Source organism: Nanorana parkeri, unplaced genomic scaffold, assembly GCF_000935625.1.
Source record: "Nanorana parkeri isolate BGI_ZX_2015 unplaced genomic scaffold, ASM93562v1 scaffold789, whole genome shotgun sequence".
Taxonomy (NCBI): Eukaryota; Metazoa; Chordata; class Amphibia; order Anura; family Dicroglossidae; genus Nanorana; species Nanorana parkeri.
The window spans coordinates 400,778-428,247 of record NW_017307057.1 but is presented as its reverse complement, the minus strand read 5'-3'; the positions used below and the strand labels follow the sequence as shown (position 1 = coordinate 428,247).

The following is a 27,470-nucleotide window of genomic DNA, read 5'->3' as shown; positions in this document are numbered from 1 at the left end:
TACAATCATTGTCTGAAAACAGAAGTTTGTTACCTTCAGCACATAAGCATACATACACCCCAAATATATCTTGCAGATATACTTCAATCATAACTTACAACACATACCCCCACTTGGATTGGTTTTCCTTGAAACTGATCCACAACAAGTAAACTAATTCCATATTATCGATTAGAACACTGAGGACAAGTGGGAATGTTTTAATAAGGGAATTGGTCAGTGTATCCCATTGGCTGAAAGATATAAAAGAAAAAAGTTAAACCTACGTAGATAAACCAGTGGGTAAAAAAACATAAATGAGAAAAAAATATCCTTTAAAAAATATAAAATGAAAGGCACAATGTTGGCATTTCTGCGTTATATGGAATGCAATAAGAAATGCAAAAGCAAAATGCGGGCAGCTGACATAGAATCCGAAAACCATATTGCTACAATCACTAAAAAGAACCCCCAAAAATTATTTCAATATGTCAATAATAAAAAGATAAGGACAGCACACATAGGTCCCATAAAGGATGAGCACATGAAGTTGGTCACAAATGAAGGGGAGAAGGCAGATGTGTTAAATACATTCTTCTCCTTAGTATATACTAATGAAAAATATGGGTTTAATAAACAAAACAGTAATGCTAATAGCAATGTACTGTATATACTACAGAGGCTAACAGAAATCCAGGTTCAAAACAGCCTAGAAAAACTTAATGTGAATAAAGCTCCCGGACCAGATAACTTACACCCTTGAGTTCTTAGAGAGCTGAGTCAATTTATAGCCAGACCATTGTTCCTAGTTTTCAAAGACACCTTACTGACTGGAAGAGTACCAACTGATTGGCATAAAGCAAATGTAGTACCAATATACAAAAAAGGGTTGAGATGTCTACTAGGCAACTGCAGAGCAGTCAGCCTAATATCAATAGTATACAAAATGTTTGAAGGAATGGTAAAGGACAATATTGGAATATTTGCCTGCGGAAATGATATCATATGCAACCAGCATGCATTTATTAAAGACTGTTCTTGTCAGACCAACCTATTAACGTTCTATGAGGAAATGAGTAGCAATTTAGACAGAGGAAAACCAGTGGATATAGTTTATCTGGATTATGCTAAAGCATTCAATACAGTAAATGTTTAATTTACAAACTACGGTCTATGGTCATTGAAGAGAGGGTGTTTACATTAATAAAAAATTGGTTACAGTAATGGATACAGAGAGCATAAATAAATAATGAATAAATAATTTTGTAAATGGCCTAGGGTTGTGAGTGGCCTGCCCCAGGGATCTGTCTTAGGCCCAATATTGTTTTACCTGTTTATTAACAATATTGAGGTTGGTATAAGTAGTAAAATGTTGGCGCTTGCTGATGACCAACATATGCAGGGTAGTAAGCTCAAAAGAAGTTATAGCAACATTATAGCATCATCCTTGACTCAGACCTTACCTTTCTTCCCCACATCCAATCACTATCCAAATCCTGCCGCCTTCACCTTCGCAACATCTCCAAAATACGCCCCTTCCTCACTAATGAAACCTCAAAACTACTCATCCACTCGTTTCTTATCTCTCGTCTTGACTATTGCAACTCCCTCCTCATTGGCCCTCACCTACACAGGCTATCCCCTCTTTAGTCTATCATGAATGCTACTGCTAGACTCATTCACCTAACCAACCACTCAGTTTCTGCAACCCCCCTCTGCTGATCCCTGCACTGGCTTCCAATAGCACAAGGGATAAAATTCAAAATGTTACCAATGACTTACAAAGCCATTCACAACTCTGCCCCCCGGCTATATCTCAAACCTTGTCTCAAAATTTCACCCTAACCGTCCCCTCCGCTCTTCAAAAGACCTTCTGCTTCCCAGCTCCCTTGTTAACTCCTCCCATGCTCGCCTCCAGGACTTCACTAGAGTCTCTCCCATCCTCTGGAACTCTTTACCCCAACCTTTCCATCTGTCTCCCACTTTGACTGCCTTTTGGCGATCCCTTAAGACTCATCTCTTCAGGAAAGCCTATCCCACCTCAACCTAACTGCTCAACCATCAATTTCTCAAACAATTCATCCCCACACAGCTGCCTCCTCATGTATCACGTCCCCCTCCCATTTAGATTGTAAGCCCTCAGGGGCAGGGCCCTCCTTACCATCTTGTCTTGTATTGTATTGTGATTGTAATGTCTTCCCTATATTGTAAAGTGTTGGCACTATATAAATTCTATATAATAATAATAATTATAGGAAGACCTTGATAAAGTAGGGGAGTGGGCAAGTACATGGCAGATGAGGTTCAATATTAAAAAATGTAACGTTATTTGATGCATAAAAAGGACATTTGCTTTGGGAACAAATCGATAATACTACCATTTTATAAAATACTGGTCCAGCCTCATCTTGGTTATGCAGTTCAAGTTTGGCCTCCAATACACAGGAAGGATGTCCTTAAACTTGAGAGAGTCCAGAGAAGGGCAAGGAAATTAATAAGGGGGCTGAAGGACCTGAGCTATGAGGAAAGATTGCAAAAATTGCACCTATTGCACGTATTCACGTGAGAAAAGGCGTTTAATGAGATAAGATTGCACTGTACAAATTGTTTAATAGTGACTGTTACACTGGTAAACTGTTTCTTCTGAGGACCCTAAGGCCTTGTTCACACCAAATGCAGAGCAGATCCGGTCAGGTTTCTGCAAATGCGCGCTAGTCTTTTAGATGCGTTTTTGATGCGTTTTTGACGCGTTTTTGGCTAAGTTTAAAATAGGCTTTCAGTGCGTTCCAGGCATTTGCATGCATTATTGCTGCGCTTTTGATGCGTTTGCAGATCTAGAGCAGATCCAGAGCAGGTAAAATAGGGCCTGCTGCAGTTTTTTCATCTGCTCTGGAACTGCACGCTGCAATGTAAACTGGAGCAAAAAATACCATTGGAATACATTGGACGTGGTTTTGATCCGGTCTGCAACGGATCTGCTCTGCACCTGCTCTGCGCTTGGTGTGAACAAGGCCTTAAGAAGACAACAGGCCACCACCTGAGATTGGAGAAAAATAGTTTTATCCTAAACTCCGTAGGGGATTCTTTACTGTTAGAGCAATACAATTGTGGAACTCCCTTCCTCAGGTAGTGGTGTTAGCTGAGAGTATAAACACATTCACAAAACTTCTAGATGTTTTCCTCAGTATACAGGGGTATTCTTAGTGACCTGTACACACGCACATGCATGCACAAACACATATAACTGCCTTTAGTCTTTATTCAACCTTAACAATTATGTAACTATGTAGCTGTCAAATCATGTGTGGGTCCTGTGCAGATTAAGGCCTGGATGGGGTCAGCCTGTGCAGCAGCAGCAGCTAAAATATGGTTGGTACCTGCAGTTAAGTTCAAATCTGTTTTTAATTAAACACTTTTAAAAATCTAAGCAGATAGAGTCAATGGGAAGGAATATCTTAGGATATATGATATAGGATAGGGTATTAGGTGTGTATCTGTTTCTCAGTAACAAATATAGTAAATGATTTCAAGTTTGTAGAACAGGTAGGAATAGTTGTTGATCCCTAACAGAATTACAAAACAAGACCATTTCATTACTGCTATTGTAAAAGATTTTCATTAACAGGTCTGAACAATGATCTAGCAAACATTCAAATTATTAAAATTGGATAACCTATCACGGTCAACAAATTGACAGATCAGCAGGACAGCATACTGTAATGCTAATTTATTTGACAATTAGATGCACATACAGACTTTTAAGGACTATCAACTTTACTGATTGTTCCCAGTCCTTTTGAAGTAAAATCTGATTTTGACATTTACAAGGAGAGGGATGTGGGAAGTCAGGAATACAAACCATAGAAGTCAAAAGAGGTAGTCTTCCATTGCTCACTTCCTCTTCAACTGTGACATATTGCATTATCTAATGCAGAGCTCAGCAGAGAAAGCGAGTAGTGGAAAAGGTCCTCTACCCTCTACTGTGTTTACAAATGACAGCAGCAATTGGGTAAGCTGTCAAATCGTGTGAAGGTCCTGTGCTGATGGCAGTCTGAATGGGGTCAGGCTGAGCAGCAGAAGTAGAAATAAGCAATTTTTTACTTTTTAACTACTGATGATTTGCTTCCGTTGCCACAAGGCCTCATTCTATATACCATGCTGTACATTCCTTATTTAGCACCCCCTCATTTCATAAGCCATGCTATACATTACCATCTGCCATGCTGTCTAATTCCTATTTTACACCGACTTATTCTATATCTCATGCTGTATGCTGCCTATTTCTCACCAGCTCATTATTTGAGCATTGTTGTACATTTTACTGCCTCATTCTGTAAGCTGTGCTGTAAATTCACTTTTCTGCACAGTTTCACATGCTATGCTATACATTCCCTATTTTACATTGCCTTTTACTGTACATTGTGCTGTTCATTTTTTATTCCACACTGATGCATTCTGTATGCTGTGCTGTACACAGATCCATACATACCTCATTATCATTGGGTCTTGTAAAATAATGGGGGGATTTTTTCTGTTGGGGGTCCATTAACATTTTTGCTATCAGGCCCTGTGATTTCTAGTTATGCCCCTGATTGTGAATGTCCTAAGCCAACCTACTTGGGAGTGATGTCTCAGGCACATCCATCTCATAAAGTAATTATTTTCTTAGGCTAAAAGAAAGATGGGTGCAGTAACTTTAAAATTCAACTTGAACAGATTTATAACACTAGAGCATGGGTAATAGGAAAGGGTACCTGAAGGTTTTCTACACAAAACACAGGCTATCTTAGGGGTTTAGTCACAAAGGAGCCGAAAGGATTAAGCCAAACTTTTGGCTAATCCTTCTGCTCACTTAAGCTGCAAACTACTGAATGTGTGCTGTATGGGCTATTCGAAATCGCCCATACAGCAGTCGAAGCACTCAGCCTAGCTGTACGCATGCTGAGCCTAAGTCACAGTCGAAGCAGGGAGAACAATCTGCTGAAGCAGACCGTTCTCCCCCTAAATGTAAACAAATAGAAAAAACAAACAGCGTGTGGTCCCCCTGCAAAACCATACCGGACCCTTTAGGTCTGGTAGGAATGTTAGGAGTGACCCTGAGATAAAGAAAAATGCATATGAACCCCACCATCCAAAAATGGGAAAAAAAGTGTGGTCCCCAAAAAATTTCTGAACAGACCCTTAATCCAGGCACTGGCCTTGCAAGGCAGACAGGGGGTGAGGAGCGAGCATCCCCCCTCCCGGAACCATACCAGGCCACATGCCCTCGGTATTGAAAGGGTGCTTTTCCAGGAGGGACCCCTCCTGCCCAGATGGGCAGAGCCAGCGGTGATGTCACCGCTGGCTCTGCCTTTCCGTTGGCATTTGGCCAACACCAGTCAAATGTTTCTCTCTTGAAAGCTCCCGGCGGAATGAAAACAGATGGTCAGAGCCAGCCGTGACATCAGGGCTGGCTCTGCCCATTTGTTTTCATGCCATGACAGCCCACTGTCTTCAAATTACATGTAAATAGTCAGCAGCTTATTAAATAACCCCCTTGGTCCTTATATTTCAAAGCAGGACAGCATGTAAAAGGTTGTGTATACTTTACACTCCACTAGTCACTTAAACTCTTTTTGTAGGGGACATTTGCAGCTTGCTTCTTTTAGGTCAGAAAAGGAGATCGCTTGCAACCATAATTTTGAGGGATCCCACCCAGGTGGCCCAAAGGCCTGGAAGAAAGAATGTTCTAACAGCAGCATCCTCACTAGGCAGAAGCCAAGGAGGGATGACCATGTTCCAGGAAATGTGATTGGCTTGACTTCACTTGCAAAGTGAATAAACATCTATAACACAGAGATCATCCTCTTTAGCACACCCTACTGGAGCATTCTCATATAGCATATAGCTGAAACAGTACACCCCATGCGTGAAGGGCACACACATATGGGTTAACTAAAGCCTACTGTTTCCTACAAAAAGCTGTTTTCTGGTGGAGCTGCCGTAGTAAGCCTAAAACCTCCATTTTTTCTTTACCATGTTTGTGGCAGGTTTATAAATAATTAACTGTGAGCATGCTGTTCAAAGGTCTTTCTAGTTGGTTCTACTTAAGTCTCTTACCTTTATTTATTCAACTAACATTGAGCCAATATTGCTTTTATTTAGAGCCTTTCTCAACAGAGTTTCATGGCTCTTTTATTTTTTTTCTTGTTGTTAATGCAGAAGCCATTCATAATAAGTTAATTTCATGCCATGAACCCCAGGCCTGGATTTTGTAAGTTATGTTTTTGTCCCATTTCATTAAAAATTAATCCTTTTAAAATGTTAATCCTTCCACTTCTTATGTTAGGCACAGACTCTGACTTGATTTTTGTTGCAGTGCCCCAAGGCCAGGTTAATGGGAAGGTGTTCAGATAGTGTTTATTGGTTATTATTTTTTTTAATACTGAACAGAATAAAACATTATTATTGAAATATATTTTTCATCTACGAAAATGCTAATCCTTAGCAAAAGGATAATTTCCTATTTTAATTTTTTTTGTATTGGTACATGTGCCCTAGTTCAATGCCCAGCTACCTGTGTCCTTTGTTTGACAACCCCTTGCCTGTTAGCCATAACATTGAGATAATTAAATTTTCAAGCTTCACCTCCCATTGATTTCAATAGGGTTAGCATTATAGTTCACAAATGGCAAACTTTTAGTGTGTTCGCCAAACACACCTGCGAAACCAAACCCTAGCAAGTTTAACTATCACTATTAGACACTACCAGAACAGAAATGGGCTATGACATGCAAGGAGGGAGAGGACTGTGCTAGGGAATTTTCTAGTCAGTTTTTTATAGCAAGTTAATAGGCACATTTCAAATAAATAGAAAATCATGTATGGAAAAGAAACATTATGCAGGTAAATATTTAAATGTCTGTGTGTTAAAGATATCCCATTGATTTGTTTGTGACAAAAACGTAGCATTACACTTATCAAATAAAGCAAGGCTAATATAAACTACAGTAAATCAAATGAGCAAAGCAGGTTGTGAAGGTCGGGTCATTTAAAGTACAACTAAAGGCTCCTGTATGACAGTCTAAACAAGTACTAAAATCAGTTACTACTGTATGTGATGCACAAGCCTCATAAAGCAAACAAGAAATCTTCCTTTACCATCCAGCAGTAAGCCAAATCCTCCTTCATTTGTGTCTCACACGCCCCCCCTCCAAGACACTGGAGCTCACAGTGGTAGGGTTTAAAGCGAAATTACACCTTTAAAAAAACAAAACAATATTAATAATAAATGCACACTTCTTCATAACATAAAAAAGCATTTATTATTTTTTTGCAAAGGAGTCAGTAAAGTATTGAAACTGATCTACTAATCCACTGATCATGGATGCAGTACTCTGGCTCCTGCAGACTCTTCCTCCGGTCCATGTCAGTACCAAGGTTCCAACATTCAGTAACATGGACAGGAGGAAGTGTCAATGGACTACAAGTGCGGTGACATGACAGTGGCAACTCTGCTTTGAATTCAGTAGCAGTGCAGCATCATTTCCACATCATCACAGGAAGCTGAATTAGGAGGACCTTACTTGCAGGCTTAATGGGTATTAGTGGGATTTTGCAGGGGGGATGTACTTGTAATTAAGTGCTGCACATGTTTTAAAGGGAGGGCATAAGTTCTACTTTAGGTAGAAATGTGGTTGATTATGGTTACACTTTGCAGTTTGCCTTAGTAGTAAATCTTTATGTTTAGGACAAAATGCATTAAGACACAGAGAGGAAATCTCCACAAATTGAGGAAAATTCCTTAATTTTCAGCTGCCCATGTCAGTAAGGCTGATGTCAGCTGCATTCCCCTTTTCTATAAACTCATAGTTGCTTCAGCAACCATAAACATATGTTGAATACATGAATTGCTGTGATCAGTGACTGACAAGCTACTAATTGCAGCCATTAATTACAAATATGACTACCACACCACCCTGCACTGTGCCCTATCTTCCACTCTCCTCCCTGCTGTGTGCCAGCAATCTGCTTCCCTCCATGTCTCTTGTGTGCCCTCTGATCCCTCCAAAAAACTGAATCATTGCAAAAATGGCAATTTTAATGGCATTAAAAGTAAAGAGCAGGGACTGGCAGCCAAAAGGTTAAGAGCTAATTCCATTGCGATGTGCTAAATCATGTACATGAACGTGCATGACTTTGCATGTTAACATGTGCTGTGTGAAGGCAATTATTTGGCCATTTTTTATGAACACACCAATACTGTATTATACTGTACAGTGCAGTGCATAGTAAGTGGCACCACAATGTAAGACACAATTATGCCTGGGCCCAACAGATCAAAAAGCCTTACCATGATAGTTAATCCCTTTATATATGTTTTTATGCTCCAATTACATTCTGTAGAGCACAAGACATTTCTTTTTCTTTCTACTTGCCCTTCCTTGTTGTGTTAGCTACAGTTTTAGTCTGTAGCAGAAATTGTGCTCACTATTTTAGCACCTCAAGGAAGGTGGTCAGCTAAAAATTTGCATCACAGGCCTGTGGGTTTAGAAATGCTTCAGCAGGATAGGGTGTACTGTGTACTCGAGATAGAAATCACCATTACATTTACATAATTTCAAAGAATGTTTGCTTCCTGTTCTCACTATGAATGCTAAGTAGTACCCAGAGTAGTAGTTACAAGCTACTTTCCTGCAGCGGAAGGCAAATATTGAATTAATAAAATAAAATAAGTAGAAGGTTCACATTCATGAAATTTCCTGGCATGTAATAGTGTGTAGTCTGGAACCCGCTATTTGAAACAACTACTTCCATCACAGAGTTTTGTTTTTCTTACAGACCATACACACAAAACAAAAAAAGTAAACATATCTATGCTTTTAATAGGTATCATTAAATTGTGTGAATTGCCTGAAGTTCTTTTTTAATGTCAGTGCATAATACCATACGTGAAATGAGGATGAATATAATACTCTAGTACAGTTTGCCTACTACATATTGTGAAGAGACCCTTTGTGCTAGCCTTATATCTTAATCTTAAAGGCATGGCACTTCTCAGTTACTCTAACCACTACTAGACACATATTTAAAGTGATATAAGCAATTTAGACAATTTATTGGTTCAATATTCAATTAATTTAAAAATATGATTTCATCGTCATGGAAGCGCATAATTAGCAAACAACACTTAATACTATATATTCATTCTCAGAGTTATTATATATATTTAAAGGTCATGTTTGTTTATTTTCAGTTTAATTTTGTGGGCAAGTTACTTGGACCAAGAGGAAACTCTTTAAAGCGGTTACAAGAAGAAACTGGTGCAAAAATGTCTATTTTAGGAAAAGGCTCAATGAGAGACAAGACAAAGGTAAATATGATTTGATATTAAATTTAGAGAAAAAGTGATGTTTAAAAAAAAAAAAAAAAGCAAGAAACAGTGTATTATTGTATTAAGTTGACAAAAAATGTATATGGAAATTGTTTGTCCTAAGTGAGTGACTTGCTTGTTTTTAGTATTGCTTGACCAGTTGGGTCAGCAGAAGAAGTTGTGAAAGAAAAATGATGGTTTTTGGTATGATTTTGAAGCACTTTGCTCTATATAATACATTTTTGTTTGGCTTTTGGCACTTCAGTAAAAAAAAAAAAAAAAACACATTGTCAGCAATGAACTGAAGCCAACAGCATTTAAAAGTTTTCTTTCTTGTAAAATGTTCTGATGTCATCCTAAATGTATAAATTATTCTGGTAGTTCTCATGTGATATCTTTTATATTACCAATGGATTGTTAGCATATTTTACAGAAATTGTAGACAATCAAATGTAAAGACTCCAACTTACACAATAAAATACTTTAAATTAAAGCAGAACTGCAGAAACTATAATCTTAAGGTCTCAGTTGCATTCTCAATTTCATGAAATTATAGTAATGCTATTTTTCCATCTGTTGAATGACTGTAGAAAATAGTGGCTATCAAAATACTACTTCATTAATCACCTCTCCTCCCCTAGCTTAAAAATGGACAATGAAGCGCAGCACAAAACTCATGTACTCATTCCTCTTCTCTCCTGAAAAATACAAATGCTCAATGTTGGGCTGAAAGTCCCATTCCTCTCTCTATTAGTCCTAATGTTGTACTTGTATATACCCAATGTATGTAGCAAGGGACTTATGTAATCACCTATATGATCATGCAAGTAAACTTTTTCAAGGGCAATTCACCTTCCTTCCTTTACAAACTCCCTGCCATGTTGGAGTATTTCAGAGCGAGAGATAGATTTTATTTGGAAATCCACCTCAGCCCTTGGTTTTGGGTTATTTTTCATCTTTCAGGAACATTGAAAGTATAAGCTTATAATACCAAATACGAAAGCTTACTAAGACTAAACTCACTTAACCAACATAAGAAACCCAATAAAAACAACCTTAATTAAAATTGAATTCTCATTTTTTATTAAAATTGCAACTATATGAGAAGGTTATAGGCTATTGTCAAGACACGTCTGTACAGTGAAGAACCTACTCTATTATAGAAGCACCTATACTGGCAACATAAAGAAAGAATTCATTCAGAGCAAATGTTTTGACATAAACAGGGTATGGCCAAGTTAACAAGAAACGGGATTGTTTTACTCCTGGAGATCCGTGCTCATTCAGTTACCCTTTTACAGGGGTCTGTCAACCGTATCAGTAACCTGATAGCAGCATATAAGAAAAAACAGAGTGGACTGCCTTCATAGGGGAGGCAGTCTAAGGGTTCACAGATGATCGGGACAGACTTTCTGTCCCGATCATCTGTGAACCCTTAGACTGCCTCCCCTATGAAGGCAGTCCACTCTGTTTTTTCTTATATGGCCAAGTTAAGATGGATAAAATTAAATTTTTTTGTGAGAAACACATTTTTTCTTGTATATATTGAAAGTATCTAGGAAAAGTGTCTAGAAATTATACATAAAAACGATTAACATGACTTCTTTTTTTTTAAAGTTAAACATTTTTCTGTTATAAAAAATGGATCTCCTTCTAATCTCTAGTGGTAAACACATGTCTTTACTGCCTATGGTTTAACATATTCCCTGGAGATTTGATATTAAACTAGAATAAATTTGAGTAATACTGTAATGATATTGCCCAGTAGGCATCTTTTTTGTAATTTAAAAAGTCTTATTTTGTATTTCTAAATGGTGTTATTATAGAAAATTGTAGGTGTAATGTTGATACTGTGAGAACATACAGTTCAATCTTACAATTACACATCATTCCCCTAAGTGTTTTAATTCCTTGGTGGACATATTGCTATTATTTTTTAATTGTATATATCATAGATACTATATATATACATACAGTTATGGGCAAAAATATTGGCAACCCTCCATTTCTGTCAGATAATGCACCACTTCACGCGGAAAATTGTTACAATTAAAAATGTTTAGGGATTCTCATATTTATTTCTTTTGTTTGTATTGCTGTGACACAAAAAAGTGGAGAAAAAAAAGCCAAATCTGACATTCCACGCAAAACTCTAAAAATGGACTGGACAAAATTATTGGCACCCTCAATTAATTTTTGGTAGCACAGCCCTTTGAAAAAATACCTGAAATCAATCGCTTGCTGTAACCATCAAGGAGCTTCTCTACAGGAATTTTGGACCACTCTTCTTTCACCAACTGCTCCAGGTCTCTCATATTGGAAGGGTTCCTTTTCCCAACTGCTGTTTTGAGATCTCTCCACAGGTGCTCTATGGGATTTCGATCTGGACTCATTGCTATCCAGTCCAGTACTCTCGAGCGCTTTGTCTGAAACCATTTCTGGGTGCTTTTTGACATGTGCTTTGGGTCATTGTCCTGCTGTAAGACCCGTGACCTCTGATGGAGAAACAAATTTTCTGACACTGGGCCCTACATTGCACCCCAGACTTCTTTGGTAGTCATCAGATTTAATAATGCCATGCACACAGTCAAGACATCCAGTGCTTGAAGCAGCAAAGCAACCCCAAAACCTCAGTAAACCTCCACCATGTTTGACTGTAGGGACTGTATTTTTTTCTTTAAAGGCCTCATTTCTTTTTCTGAAAACAGTAGAATGATGGGCTTTAACGAAAAGCTGTAATTTTGTTTCATCTGTTCACAGCACATTTTCCCAAAAGGATTTAGGCTTCCACAGGTAAATTTTGGCAAACTTCAATCTGTCTTTTTTATGTGTCTGTTTCAGCAGTGGGGTCCTCCTGGGTCTCCTACCATAGCGTCCCTTTTCATTCAGATGGCGACGTATAGTGTGAGCTGCAACAGTTGCACCCTGTGTCTGAAGGTCAGCTTGAATTTGTCTGGAAGTTGATCGAGGGTCTCCACCATTCAAACAATGCTTAATTGCAATCTTTGATCAATTGTTCTCTTTTGTCCACGTTCAGGGAGATTAGCTACAGTGCCATGGACTGTAAACTTCTTGACAATGTTGCGCACAGTGGACAGAGGAACATTAAGATCTCTGGAGATAGACTTGTAACCTTGAGATTGCCCATGCTTTTCCACAAAAACTTGGAATGCAATTATTTCTTGCAATTTGGAGAAGGTGCAAATAATTTTATCCAGTCCATTTTTTGGAGTTTTGCGTGGAATGTGTCAGATTTGGCTTTTTTTCCTCCACTTTTTTGTGTCATACTAAAACAAACAAAATAAATAAATATGAGAATGACAAAACATTTGTAATTGCAACAAATTTCTGCGCAAAGTGGTGCATTATCTGACAGAAATGCAGGGGTGCCAATATGTTTGGGCCATGGCTATATATAAAGCTAAAGAGAAAGAAAGCATTGGCAGGAAGGAATGTAGACAGGGTATTCTTGGTAGGTTTATCACCTACATATGGTGAGGGCTCCAGGCTCAGCTATGGAGCAAAGAAACTGTGTTGTTTTTATGGTTCTCAATATGTTCTGGTCTGGCTCCCAAAGCCAAGAGGCTTTGTGGAGCTTTGGCTGTGATTAAGTTTTCCATCCTGGGTCCACATCTTACCTGTTTGCCAGACCTCACTAATTAGTCTCAGCTGTCCACATGCCTTTTTATATCTGAGCTGATTGATGCTAACAGCTATTTCTCACTCTGCTGTGAGAGCCTGCTGCTATGTGGAAAGGCTGCCTGCTGACAGAACACTAAAAAGCTGCCTGTATGTTTAGGGAACGAATTAGGGCCTGTAAATCTGGAATGGACTTGAGTGTAGTTAGTGGCTAGGACAAGCAGATGTTTTGTTTTATGCTATGAACTTTATGTACAAGGCCCAACAGCATTAATGCTATGTTTTTTTACTGCCTTGCTGAATAAAAGCATAGGATAAACCTATTTGGGATGTTCTTGGGTGTCCTGGTCTCATACATAGTTTACTGCTGACAATACCAGTTAAAACTTTCCCTTTAAAACAGCTGTCTATCTGTTTAGAAGAGATATATGAATGTACTCTAAAATAAGCTACTCTACATTTCTGTGATCTATTCTTTATTAATGGTAATAAGAAATTTTGTTTTAATCCTTTGATGTAGTGTTATCAACATACACACACACACACACACAAACCTCACAGAACTAAACATTGCTTCTTTTGTAATTATTTTGTAATTGTGTTAGTACTTTCACAAATGAGTAAGTGCCAATGCCACCAGTCAGGTGTAATAAGATAACCAACACCAAGTTTAATATGGTGGTTAAAGGCATTACAGAAAATCTCACCTAAGCTACCAAATAAAGACAACCTCCTGCAGCCAGACAGGTTATTTGGATTATTACTCATTACCACATATTGTCTCAAACTGGCTGTGGGGCCAATATTATTTTTATGCAAGGATCATAGAAATGATTGCATCAATATTGCAGGGTATGCCTGTAATTTGCTTTCAAGCTCCGTGCAGACTTTTGTGAAAATGTTTAAGTCAAAAACAAAAGTAGAAAATTAGATTTGTTTTAGATAATTTTGAGAATAGTGTACATAACACTCCTAGGTTAACACATGTCAAGCAACATTTACTTTTTTGACATTTTTTATGAACATATTCATTTTATTCGTCATACAATTTTTTTAATGGAATTGGAGATTTAATGTAAAGGCAAACATATGCATATCACTTACAATAGTACAGAGCATTGCAAATGAAGATGTGCTGGATCATCTACTCTGAGCTGTGAAGTAAAATTACAGGGTCGGCAAAGTGAGGTTCCTCATGTGCACCCTGTTCTTGGTCATAAGATCTAATGTCAGTGTGGTCCCTAAAGATGTAGCTACACCAATGGACAAGGAGAGTCTCTTTAATAGGCACAGACAAAAACTGAGTTAAGAACAGGGTGGGAGCAAGTACCAGGCACCACTTGGCAACAGCGGACAAAGTCAGTCTATGTGCTTCATCTACTTGGAAACAGAGCTCAGGTAAATCTTTTACCAGAGGGAATCAGTCGATTTGTCTTTTCAAAATAGACAATTGTACATTATACTCATATTGGGAACCCTGTATATGCAATTTAGGTTCATCATGTCACATTGTTCCTTACTGCCTCACTCCAGTGGCACTCATAGACACTTGTAGTAACTGATTGGAATTAGGCTCTCACTTTAGCCATCTCTATGTTGCAATCTAATTTGCTCAGAACACGCATTAGCTTTTGCCCCTGTGCGTTCTCATCAACACCATTCTCTAATGCATTGCAACTTGTATTTAGGTTTTCATGCTACACCCTCATGGTCACTGAAACAATCACATCAAACAGGGCAGGGTTATAGGAAAGTGCTTTCTTTCTGCCTCCCCTACATGTAGCCACATTGTATATGAATAAACTTCACCATAGCTAAAGTCTTTCTTTTGTAAATTGCAATTTACTCACACACTGTTAGGTTACCTATAGGTTACCTAATGACTTCAAATATATTAAAGGAATATGAGCAAGACTAGACAGTTCTAGGCAACCCTCATTTTTTAAATTTTCAGGAAGGAATTAATAAGGTTGCACATTCCAACACATCTGCTTTTGTGAAATACAAATGTGCATGCATATACAACTGTAGTAAATACAGATATTTTTCAAGCTGTTAATATTGGTGTAATTTTATCTTTATATGTTCATACATTTTCAAAAGCATCTTAACATCCAGGACTGCACTATTGTTTATAATATGTATAACACATTTTGTTGATGTTGAGGGAGGATCAATTATTTAATGACCCAAGCAAAAACTAGACAATACATGCTGCCTTCTGCTGTTTACTATTAACTGTGAGTTCATCTCTGTTCTTAGAGTGATCATGTGTCCAGCCTATTGAATTTCAAATATTTACATACTGTATTGTTTCACTTTTTGTATTAGTGGTAAATTGGCTTTAAAACAAGCACTCACTGATTTCTGTAGCCGCTGCCAATGTGAAGACATTCAACCTGAGAGTTCATAACAGAGGCACTGAAATCCAAGCTCCTGTCCCCTTCCTTCCATTGGCAGCAGGAACTTGGAAGCCCACCAGCCTTCTAATCTAACCTTCTAAAGTAAATATAAACAAATACCAGGTGCTGTAAATTGTTTAGAAGCTTACTATAGAGTCTTTGTTGTGATATTTGAGGTTAAATTGCTTCACAACGAATTCACATATAAAAGGCATAATGTTTTTAAATTTCATTTGCAGCTTGCCAATGATAGGTACATACTTAAATATACATAGCCTGACTATGGTTCACTTTTACTTCACTTTTAACTAAAGTTTAATTTAAAGCAGACTTCTAAATGTATAAGTAAGTCTCTTTTATTTCCTTCTCTCTTCACTTACATAATTGCTTACTAATTTAGTTTTCTAAATAGATGTATTTATAATACTTACAATTTCCCTCACTGTTTTCCTAGGCAATTTTGACATAGCTCCTTCTCTACTCGCAGCCTCCTCGGATACACTTTACACATCCCAGAAGGCTGCAGGCATTGAAGTCTTCTAACAGTTTGCGCTAAAATCCCTTGAGATTTTGTCTATGCATAGAGAACACTATAGTAACAAGTAAAAAATATATATGGGCAGCTAGATCATATTCTGTGCATGTGGTACTGTATCACCATTGAACTAGCTGTGAAAACCAGGAAAAGAATCCAAACCAAATTGCCTGACTATTGTAGACTTCAGCAGTTTCTGTGTCCTTGACCCAGAACATGGGTACAGCAAGTGAAATGAAGTGAAGGGAGAACTCCTGATCTGCATACTTATTCTTTGTATTTAAGCCATTGAATTAACAGCCAGACATCTAGTATTTTCAGAAGTAGACCAGCAGTGATGACCTACATATTTCTTTCCTTTAAAAAATGCATATCTAAGTCAGAATTATTAGTGTAAGATGTAGTAATTAAGCCAAATGTAAGTGGAGAGTTGTATAGAGATATTAAGGCTGATTACCATGACTAATAAAACTAATACACATATTATAAATCAGATTAAAACGTTGGAATTACAGCTACCAGAAAGCAAGAGTCTGATTACATACTATAGACAACAAAGACAGGCTGTATTTAAGGCACAATTAGAAATAATAGTAATTTCTTTTTATTACCTGCTTCCCGGCTGGGAGCTTCCTGGATGTAACAGGCCGTCAAAAGATGGCCTGTTGGCCCCGCCCACTTGCGCGCTGCGCACGAGCAGGAAACTGCCCAAATGTAAAAACAGGCAGTGATGCCTGTTTCAAAACTGTACAAGTTATCCGCCGGCTATATAGCCGGTGCATTGCTTGTATAAGGTTCAGGTCTGTGCACCCCCTCCCCTGGTCCTGAACTCTGCTGTGCCAGGTGCGAGCCCAGGACCAGCATAATGGCTCTGTGACAGGGGATCAGAGGGAGATCTCCCTCCGGTCCCCTCTCCAATGTCAAAATGCAGGGAGTGATGTATATTACATCACTTCCACATTCTTGTGTCACTCTCTGGCTTCAGAAGCTGGAGAGAAGCTAATGAAGAAGATCTCTGCTGCATCAGCTTCTTTGGGGAGCCCTAGGTGACATTAGGGGTATTGGAGACCCCTGATGTCTCCATAAAGATTTGTCAGATCTGTCAGATCTCTTTGCTATCACCTAGAGGGTTTCTTAGCCCTCTATGTGATGACAATAACGTTAAGTGCAAAAAAAAGGGGGAAAAAATTAAAGTTGCAAAAAAAAAAGGAATTCAAGTCACACATGAAAAATAAAAAAAAATAAAAATTTTTTTAAAGTCCCATACATACACGCATGCAAACATGCGTCGGGTGCGCCTACATTCAAAAATGATGATTCCGCTGCACATGTTACATATCACCGCGAACGTCACAGTGGAAGCAAAAATTCTAGGGCCATTAATCCGTGATAACACTAAACTGATGAGCAGTGTTTTTTGTGATTTCGCCGGTGCACGCAATTTTAAGGCTTGACATGTTTTGTGTCTAGTTACCCAACGTGCCCGTCTTTTATATTTTACCCCAAAATTGGGTGATAATAATTATTTCCTAACATAAGGTTAAACGAAAACGTTTTTTTTCCAAACATTTTCAGCAATTTTTCCTTCATATAGTAAAAAATTAAAATCCCAGCGGGGATTATTTACACCTGAAAGAAAGCTCTATCTGTCCCCAAAAATTGTATAAAATTAATTTGAGTACAGCGTTGCATGACGGAATAAATGTCAGTCAAAGTACTGCAGCGCTGAATATTGAAAAATGGCCTGGCTAGGAAGGGAGTCTAAACACCTGGTCAGCGAGTGGTTAAAGTAGCATTAAACTTTCAAACTTTTTTTCTATTGTGAATACATATCAAAAAAATACACATTGCCCAGAAAAGTATTTCTTTATATTTTTGCCCAAACACTTACAGGCATTGTGTTTCCAAACAGCTCCAACTCTCTCAGCTCAGCTGCCCTGAACTTTCTGCCCAGTACAAGATCACAAGGGAAAGGGCAGTCTCCAGCAACTATCCATCTACTAGACTAGGGAAGGGGGAGTAAGGATGAGCATGGATCAGAGAACTGGCTTGCCCTCCTATGCCTGTGTGCTTGCAGAGACACAAACAACTTATTAGCACAAACGAGGGTTGCTTCATAGGACACTGCAAGAGAAAGGAGCCACCCTAAATCAGGATATCAGTGTCAGTACTCAGGGGACCAGCTGATTCTACAAGAAGCTAAATCTGGTAAATATCAAGGAGCAACATCCATTTATTTACTTAGCATGTGAAATTGCTTAAAAACCTCTTGACTTTAATATCACTCTAAGAGAAGCTAATCTGTGGTTATTCTCCATGCATATTGGGTCCCTTTTTCTCTTTCTATATATCAATACATCGGTCAGTACGTGAAAATACCCACTCAGTCACAAGGAACATTAAAACAATGAAACATGTGGAAACTTTATGGAATAGTAACAAAACATATGGAATGGAATTTCTGAGAGTCCATGAGATGGAAGTAGTGCCTGGGTCTAGTGCTCTGGATCATTTTGAAGAGATAATTTTAAGCCTGGGTCTCAAAAGATCTGTGTGTGCTGTCAGGTTATTCCTGTGTAGTCTTGTTGTAGACCGGCACAGGAGTTGCCACATTGCCTCAAATGTGAATCCCTGCAACTGTGTACCTGGATAAGGGCTGTATCTAAACAATACAGCATTTTTCTTGTTTCACACACACCAACATTTTACATTTAGTAGGTTTTCTAAACAACAGCCATAAACAATTGTTGAAGAACATCCATCCTTGAGACAGTCCTCTATGCTGGCAACACTATGCTTGTGTTTAAGAGCATGAACTTTGGAAACATCAATGATACAGAACAGCAACTGAACCACCTTTGACTTTAGACAACGTACTGTGTCATAGGGACAGAAAGCCAACAGCAGAGATACTACAGGACACTACCTTTTTAAAGGAAGGAATGTAAATGATTTTGGATGCCCTTAGCTCACACAGTTGTGCCTAAGGAGTCAGGAGGGAGCTGTTGAATAAAACACTGAAAGGTAGCACTCTTTCAAACATGTACAAATCAGTTTGAAAACAGAAGGTGTCAAATAATTAATTAGCTTTGTTTTGTTCAAATAAAACTTCTCAATAGGAGATAAGAATTGATTATTTTAGATTGAACACTAATGAGGAGCTATTCAGCTCTTAACCTTGTGGCATCATCACATCATTTCTGACTGCTGTGATGAAGCACTAATATGTTTCAGTGTGGTCACTTCTCACTATTGCATTATGAAAACCTACCTAAAGAGATTATTTCATTTATATGCAGTCGGGTAGACCTTCACACTACACTACCATTAGAAAATAATCTCTCATAAATTAAATTTGTAAAATTAAAAATCTGTCTGTGTGCAGCAAGCACTACATTTTAGTTTGTGTAGCTTTCTCGTGGATGTAGCAGTTTTCTGTATGGGTTTTCTTTCTTTCATTTTTTTAATGTAGTTAAGCACTTCTTGCATATGTCGCATCAGCATATCACACATCTGCAAGCAGACCCTCAGCATTTCTGATCTTCTCTGCTCTGTGAAAAGAATCCTATAGGTTTTTGCCAACATGTCATTGATAATAAGGACACAGATATATGTGTGAGCCTAGATAAATACTGTCATTAGGAATAAAACTTAATTTGTGTATTTTTTGCTATTAAGTTTCTCAGTTGAACAAAGCCAGGAAAAGGTAATAGTCTGTAGCTGCTTAACTGCTTGGCTGTTCATTTATTGCTGATCAGATGCTTTGGATAGTTGGAGTGCTATAAGTGTCTAGTGTACAAAATTGTCTTTAAAATAAATGGTAGTATTTTTCTAGTGCATATAAAATCTACACTAAAGAGAAACCCAAATTATGCCACTGTGACTTTCACATGTAAGCAGTTTGTTTCACTCTTTATATGTAATTAGTTTCTTGCTTCAGCACTTTTTGTTAACACATGGGGCATGTAAAATGATAAAATTATCTTTATTTTTGCTGATCTGTACATTCTTGCTGAATCAGCTAGCCACCTTGGAACAATGATCTTCTAATTTAGATGTCACAGGCTACAGATTTCTCCCAGGATATTTTGCTTCAGCTGAACACTAGTCTTGTTTTCAGTTTACAGTAAGGAAAGCTGGGGTTTTTTTTCAATTTAAAATGAAAGGTTCTAAAGTAAGTATCTTACATTTAAGTTTAATAGAAGGTCTATAATAGAAGATTTATGATAGTCAATATACAAATCAACAAACCACTCTCACCCATCCTTTCCATCCCACTCCCTTAATGTGAACTTTACATTGGCCTATTTAGGGCAAGATAACAGATTTCCAATATGCCAGCCATGTTAAAAATCCTAAAATTACCTTTCATATGCTAGCTCTGCAAAGCACCCCCACCCTCCTCCACATATCTGTGTAAATTCATGAATTAGTAAATTGCAAGCTGCATTAAAATCCTAAAAACCAACACCCTTATACACCTACCTTCACTCCAGATCACTGTGGTCACAAAGAGCGCACTCACATGATATCTGTTGAAGCAGTCACAAGATCGCTGTTGAATCATTGTTCAATTGCTAATCATACCTTCAGCAGAGATATTTGGCAAACCAACCACAGTGAGATCCCAAAACAGCAGTTTCTGTAATAAAGGAATATTTCCGTACCAGCCTGAAGTGAATAGCCGAACAGTGTTCGGCTCACTTCACTTCAGATCGGTCTTCGTGAATAGACCCCACAGTGTCACATACCTGGCTGTGGACCGAGTAGACAAGGGGCTAACCATGCACCTCTTGCCCCACACCTCTGGAGATGGAGACAAAAAATGTGGGGATGCAGAGTGGCACATATGCCTGTGCTGGCAGCTGGACAAGGTCTTGTGCAGAGGTCATGGATGACCAGATGAGCAGACACTGGACAGCAGAGTAGACAGGAACCAGATGGAAGCAGAGTCAGAGCCGTAGCCGAGGTCATACACAGGAGGGCAGAGTACCAGTGGTACTGGAGCAGCAGGCAGGAGCAAGGTGAGGATCATAAACCAGGGTCATACACAGACAAGAAAGTCATAAGGTGCCAGATCAGGAGACAAGAAGTGAGGTGCAAGGGTCACAAGCCAGGTTCATACACAGGGAAGCAGAAACGCAGGGTAAATGCAGGAACACAAGGATAGCTGACAACAACACAGCAACTGTCTCCATGTTCAGACACTGATTAAATAGGAAATGCACACCTGCTCATGAATGTGCACCATTGCGCAAACGTGCACACGCCAAAAGTAATCTGTGACTGACTGTTCCTATGCATGCGCATTTCTGCATGTTTCCACGCCAATGCACATTCTGTGCTAATGCATGTCTTCCAGGAGATGTGTCAGCACATGATTGTGCACCATGGTGTTCATGCGTTTCTGGGCACAGAATGAATACCTGGTAAGTCTCTTACAAATAGTTTTATTGAGTTCATCCTATCTGATTTTGTGTGTGTGTTTGTGTTACTAAGATTACCTGTGCCCCTGTGTATCTTGCAGTCTGTGGAAGAGAGTTCCACAATTTTACAGCTCTCACAGTAAACAATCTCCTTTGCTGTTCAAGATTAAATCTTTTCTCTTCCGATTTCAGATGGTGGCCTCTTGTCTTCTTGAGTGAACTAACTAAACAGTTGACTATTGATTTATCCAATCACCATTAAACAATGTGTACATTAATATCATGTCCTCTCTCAGTCTCCTCTTTTCGAGAGTGAACAATTTTAATACATGCAGGCTTTTCTCATAGTTTAGTTCCTCTAACCCCTTTATTAGATTTATCGCCCTTCTCTGAACTCTCTCCAGCTCAAGGACATGCTTTCTGTGGATCGGTGACCAAACCTGAACCGCATACTCAAGATGTGGCTAAACCAGTGTTTTGTACAGTGCGAAAAGTATGGATTTGTCTTTAGAGTACATTCCCTTTTTTATGCATGATGGTACCCTGCTTGCTTTACGTGCTGCTGCCTGGCATTGCATGCTGTTACAAAGGCGACAGTACACTAAGACTACCAAATCTTTTTCCACCTCTGAGTTCCCCAGTAAGATGCCCATAACTATACACTTCTCAATATTAAACCTCATCTGCCATGCCAATGCCCACACCTCCTATTTTATCCAGGTCTTCCTGTAAAATTGCTATGTCTACTGTCGATTTTATTATCCTACAAATTTTGGTATCATCAGCAAAGACTGAAATATTGCCATAATCATATCAGTCCCAATATCATTAATAAACAGGTTGAATAGCAATGGCCTAAAGACGGAACCCTGGGGCATGCCACTGCCAACCAAGGACCATTCAGAAAATGAGCCATTTATTGATACTCTCTGGCAATGTTCACTTAGCCAGTTCACTATCCAAGTACACACCATTTCATCAATATCCAAAGCTTGAAACTTGTAAATTAAATGTTTATGAGGTACCATATCAAATGCTTTTGCAAAATCAAGGTACACTACATCCACTGGCTTTCCTCCATCTAGGCTGCCACTCACCTTCTCATACAACGCTAATAGGATAGTTTGACATGAATGGTCTTTCCTGAATCCATGTTGGTTGTCACTTATGATAATTTGCCCATAAGCATATTCTCGGATATGGTCCTTTATTATACCTTCAAATAACTTGCATACTATCGATGTTAATCTGACTGGTCTATAATTCCCAGGTTCACATCTCAAATCTTTTTTAAATACAGTATTGGTTTAACAGTTGCTTTATGCCAATCAGCTGGTACCTCCCCAGTCAATATGGAGTCCTTAAAAATTGGGAACAATGGCCTCGCTATTTTTGTGCTTAGCACTTTAAGTATCCGTGGGTGCAAGTTATCTGGTCCTGGGGATTTATTCACATTAAGTTTTTCTAGTCCACAGCGAACCCTATCTTCTGTAAACCACAGCAGCATTTTCACAGAGTGAATACTGTGGAGAAGAATGCATTTATTACTTCAGCCATCTCCCTTTCGTTTGTGATCAACCTCTAATTCACATCTTTTATGGGACCCACCTGTTCCTTTCTTAGCTTTTTATTGTTTATGCATTGTAACAATTTTTTTTTGGGGGGGGGGTTGCTGACAGTTGCAATACATTTTTCATATTGTATTTTAGCTGCCCGGATTGAACTTTTACATTTCCTATTGCATTCCTTGTTCTGGAAAGCCAATGTTGTCCCTTCCATCTTATATTTTTTAAATGCCAGCTTCTTCTTATTGATAAGTTGTTTTATGTTCGGATTCAGCCACACAGCTTTAGCTTTTATTCTTTTATTTTTGGTGGCCAATGGTATGCACTGGGTAATGCTATCATTTATTATATCCTTAAAGCAAGTCCAGTTAGCCTCTGCATTCTTTGTTAGAAATAGTTGCTCCCATTTAATATCATGCATTAGGGATCGCAGCTTGTTGAAGTTAGCCTTTTTGAAGTTTAGTGTTCTTGTCAAACCAACCTGCCTTTCTTTTCTGTAATCCACTATACACGTTATCACCTTGTGATCGCTGTCCCCTACATTTTCCCGTGGTGCTATGTCTGCAACTAGCTCTGTGTTATTTGATATTATTAGATCCTAGTAATGCATTCATCCTAGTTGGGACTTCTACCATTTGTTCCATGAAACTCTCTCTCAATAAGTTCAGGAAATGGCAAGCCTTGTTTTTTTGCCCAAACAAAGTCTGGATAATTAAAGTCCCACATTATAAAAACGTTACCCTTTTCCAGGTTAATTCAATCTGTGATAGGAGCTGAGCCTCCTCATCCTCCTATATGTTCAGGGGTCTATAGCATACCACCACAATCAGTTTACTATTTACCCCAGGCTTATTTAGTTCTAGCCACAAGCACTCAGCACCGTCAAAATTTCCATCAGCGATTTCTTCATGCATGTGCACCTAGAGATTGCTCTTCACATACATGCATCCCCCGCCTCCCCTTCTACTGACCCTGTCCCTCCCTAATAGCCCAATCATGCAAGAAGTCCAGTCACGTTTATGTTACGCCCACAAAATAAAAGTCCTCTTTGAGAAACAAGCGTTCAAGGTCCTCCAGTTTGTGAGCCAGACTTCTAGCATTCATATACATACCCTTGAATCTACTGCTAGTGTTAGGCAGTCCTTTAATGCTTCTTTCTGAATCACAACTATCCTCCTTCTGACCTACTATATTGGACATTGATAAGTTTAACACACTACTGACTGTATCAAGTCTCCTGTCCCCCATAAATTCTTCCCCCTCTATATTTAGTTTCCCTAAATAGCAGCCCTTCGGTTCAGTTGAACCGAAGGGCTGCTGTACGGGCTATTCACACAGCCGAGCAGCTCAGCCAAGCTGTTCAGCCAAGCCGAACGCATATGCTTCGGCTTGGCTGAACCGTAGTGACAGGTCAAGTGTGGAGAAAGGTCAGCCGAAGGAGGTAGTGAGCAGAATAAACGAGCCGAATGCCGCTTGGCAGCATTCAGCAATTCACTCACTGCTGTTCGGCCCCTATGAAAATAGGGGTGAAAGGCAGCAAGTAAGCTGCTGGAGCTTTGGCTCAGCCGATCCAGATGTTGCTATGGGGCCCTGTGATTTCTAGTTATGCCCCTGATTAGCAACTTTCTCTTTCTGAAAACATTTAGTAAGTGTATGTTCTGGTAATCTGCCAACTGTCTGCCTAAACTCTGTCTCCCCACACTTCATAAGAAATGGCATCCTGCAACCTTTTGCTGGATTTTTATATGAGTACCCATACAGCTGCAGGAGATGAGAACACTATTTTCTGGGCCTGAAGGGATGTGGCACCATGATTGTGCAAACACTGGTTCAAATTAAAACGATTGTGTTTTAGAAGTGTAGTATGAGTACAAGGTACAATAAACACATTTTAGAGGAGCAGAAGATGGAAGTAGAGTGGTTAGAAAGAGTAGGCAGAGCTTTGTGGGTAATATAGGATTTATCCCATGGGGTAATCTGCCGGTCTCATTATGATTTAGTGGATAAATATTGTGGATATTGATATTGAGTGGACTCGTGTAAAATCGATTTTTGATGACCCGACTATTTACAGACGTGAACAAATATTTTGTAACTTTACAGCTAATTGAAACAATGCTTCATTTCTTAAAAAAATTGATGAAATTACAATTCATTATACCATGTATGCCTGATTGCCTTTGGTTTGTCATTGAGTAAAGCAAATAAAGTGTGAAAAGGGAAAATTGTTGCTTATTCTACAAAGGTATTTTTAAAATGAACTGGTAAATTTGTTACCAACCCTAGAAAAAGTTATGAATAATTGGATCAGAGTGATATTTCACACTAATTTTTTTCTGTAATAAGTATCACACATGTGTTCCATCTTGCAATCAGTCAGCCTATTTAAATTGAGTAGTATGAATAGTAGTAATTCTGCTGTTTGGTATCATTGCATGCACCGCACTGAACCTGGACCAGAAAAAGTAAATTATAGTGATGTTTGAGGTGATCAGAAAGAAAATGATAGACCAGCATGTCAACATTAAAGGCTAAAAAGCCATCTCCAAGCAGCTTGATGTTCCTGTGATTACAGTTGCAAATGTTATTGATAAGATAAAGTCCTTGGAAGTGTAGCTAATCTACCTGCATGTGGCAGCAAGAGGAAAACTGACCTTAGATTTAATAGAAAGATAGTGTGAATGGTAGACAAAGAGCCAAGGAAACCTTCCAAAGAAATACAAGGTGAACTCCAAGGTCAAGGTACATCAGTGTCTGATTATAAAATCTGTAGCAAGACTAGAATTTGCTCAATTGCATATTGACAACCTGCAATGCTTCTAGGATAATGTCTTTTTTACAGCTGACACAAACCTGGAGCAAGTTATATCAGCTCTATGTTTACAGATGAAACAATTAACCTTTTAAAGAAAAGAAGTTAAAAAGGACTGAAGAAGTATATTTGGATAGGGTACATGAGTAAGAGAGTAAATAAACGTGTGAATTTTCAGTGAACCTGAAATGTTGAAAGGTGACTGCAGTTTCTTGTTGATAATGCTATCTTAATGAATTTGTTCATCACTTCTGTTTATTAGAGATGAGCTTCAGTTTAAGGTGGGCCTGCATTTGACCTAAACCCAGCTTGTTTGCCTAATGTGTTAACTAAATGGCCAGAATGCTGAAGTCATTCATTTAGTATTGGTATCACTACCTCCACTCACTGACAGATTCCCAACCTTTGGCTTGTTTCACATTGTAAACAAACTGGTGGGAACAATATATGATCAGTGACATCAGCCAGCATGCCAGTCAGTTTGTTGACACTCAGTATCCAGCTGAGAAGCTGTCATTTGTGGGGGAAGTATGACAGGAGAAGATCCTTGTGGCATGGATCGTCGTGTCTGTGGGTCACCTGGGTGTCATTCATCATGATTAATGACATATATAAATCTCTAGACAATGTGATTGACAATGAGTTGACACTGTAAATCATTTTTGATCCCAACATTTCTGACCATGGGGGTTCCTGGCTGCACCCTTCCCCAGCTTGAGCCCCCAGACCAGCCACAATGGCTGATATGGTGGTAGTTATGTCAGTGCTGCTTAAGAACCCTATTCAATCAATTTCTGTAAAGCAAATAAGACTAACTGAACATTGCAGACATGTTCCTGTCATACTAATATGGTCTCTAACTTAAAAACTTTAGAGACCTGCATTCCCTGAAGAAACAACATTTTAATTAAAGTCAACCATGACTGCATTGATTTTCTATCTTCAATCAGGTTGCTGGATCATTTGAAATTGAAAATTCTCTAACAAAACTAGGGGAAACAGTCAAATAGTTCTATTCTCTCTCCAGGTAAAAGCTGGTGTGCTTTTGACTCTTATATTACGGAGCACTAAATTACATTTGTACACTACCTTTCTACTCTGTGGATGTTGGGAATCTACAACCAAAGGCATATAACATTTAAAATCATTGCTAAAATGGTGATACATTGTTTTTAAACACTGGACACTTTCTTATAAGTCTACCAGACCCAAGAACTTGTCTGCAAACTGTAACTGTTCAGTGTTTCACTGACTCCTAAATTATTCCCTACACTAGGGCAAAACCTATAACATTTAACCCTTCCCTAAACACTTAACCCCTAAGCTGACCCTGAAAATGAACCTGGTAAGAAGTGTAGCAGGATTCTGGAATACATCTAGCATCTAGTCCCCCAGTTTTTACATTAGGGGAAAGTGGAGGACATTGGAAAAATAATTGCAGGTAGATTTTGGATCAGCTAAGAGCGTTGTGGCTTATTACACCCTTTCTAGCAGGAGAGTTGAGGGGTGCTTGGTCTGCATGATGTCTACTCTGTACCAGTTTGTTTGTCTGTTATACTATACCCATCTGGTTAAAGTCATGAAAACATCCACTTTATTACTGCATGACCTTAAAAGCAAATAGTAGATACCCCATTTCGAATTACTTATTGTAGTTGTAAAAAAAATAAAAAAAATAAACTACTATATTGTAATAGTATGTGCCATACTAAAAGGGCTATTTTGAATGTTATTCACACTGAGTGGCCAGATTATTATGA

At 38.6% G+C, this 27,470-nt stretch overlaps 1 protein-coding gene across 1 annotated transcript in view; it reads left to right on the top strand.

The window, feature by feature from the left end:
* Window positions 1–27,470, top strand: part of KHDRBS2 (KH RNA binding domain containing, signal transduction associated 2) — a 190,893-nt gene that overhangs the window by 69,955 nt on the left and 93,468 nt on the right. Inside the window, exon 6 of the mRNA XM_018564849.1 lies at window positions 9,215–9,331. Coding sequence (XP_018420351.1) covers window positions 9,215–9,331 — 117 coding nt within the window. The remainder of the gene's footprint in view (window positions 1–9,214; window positions 9,332–27,470) is intronic.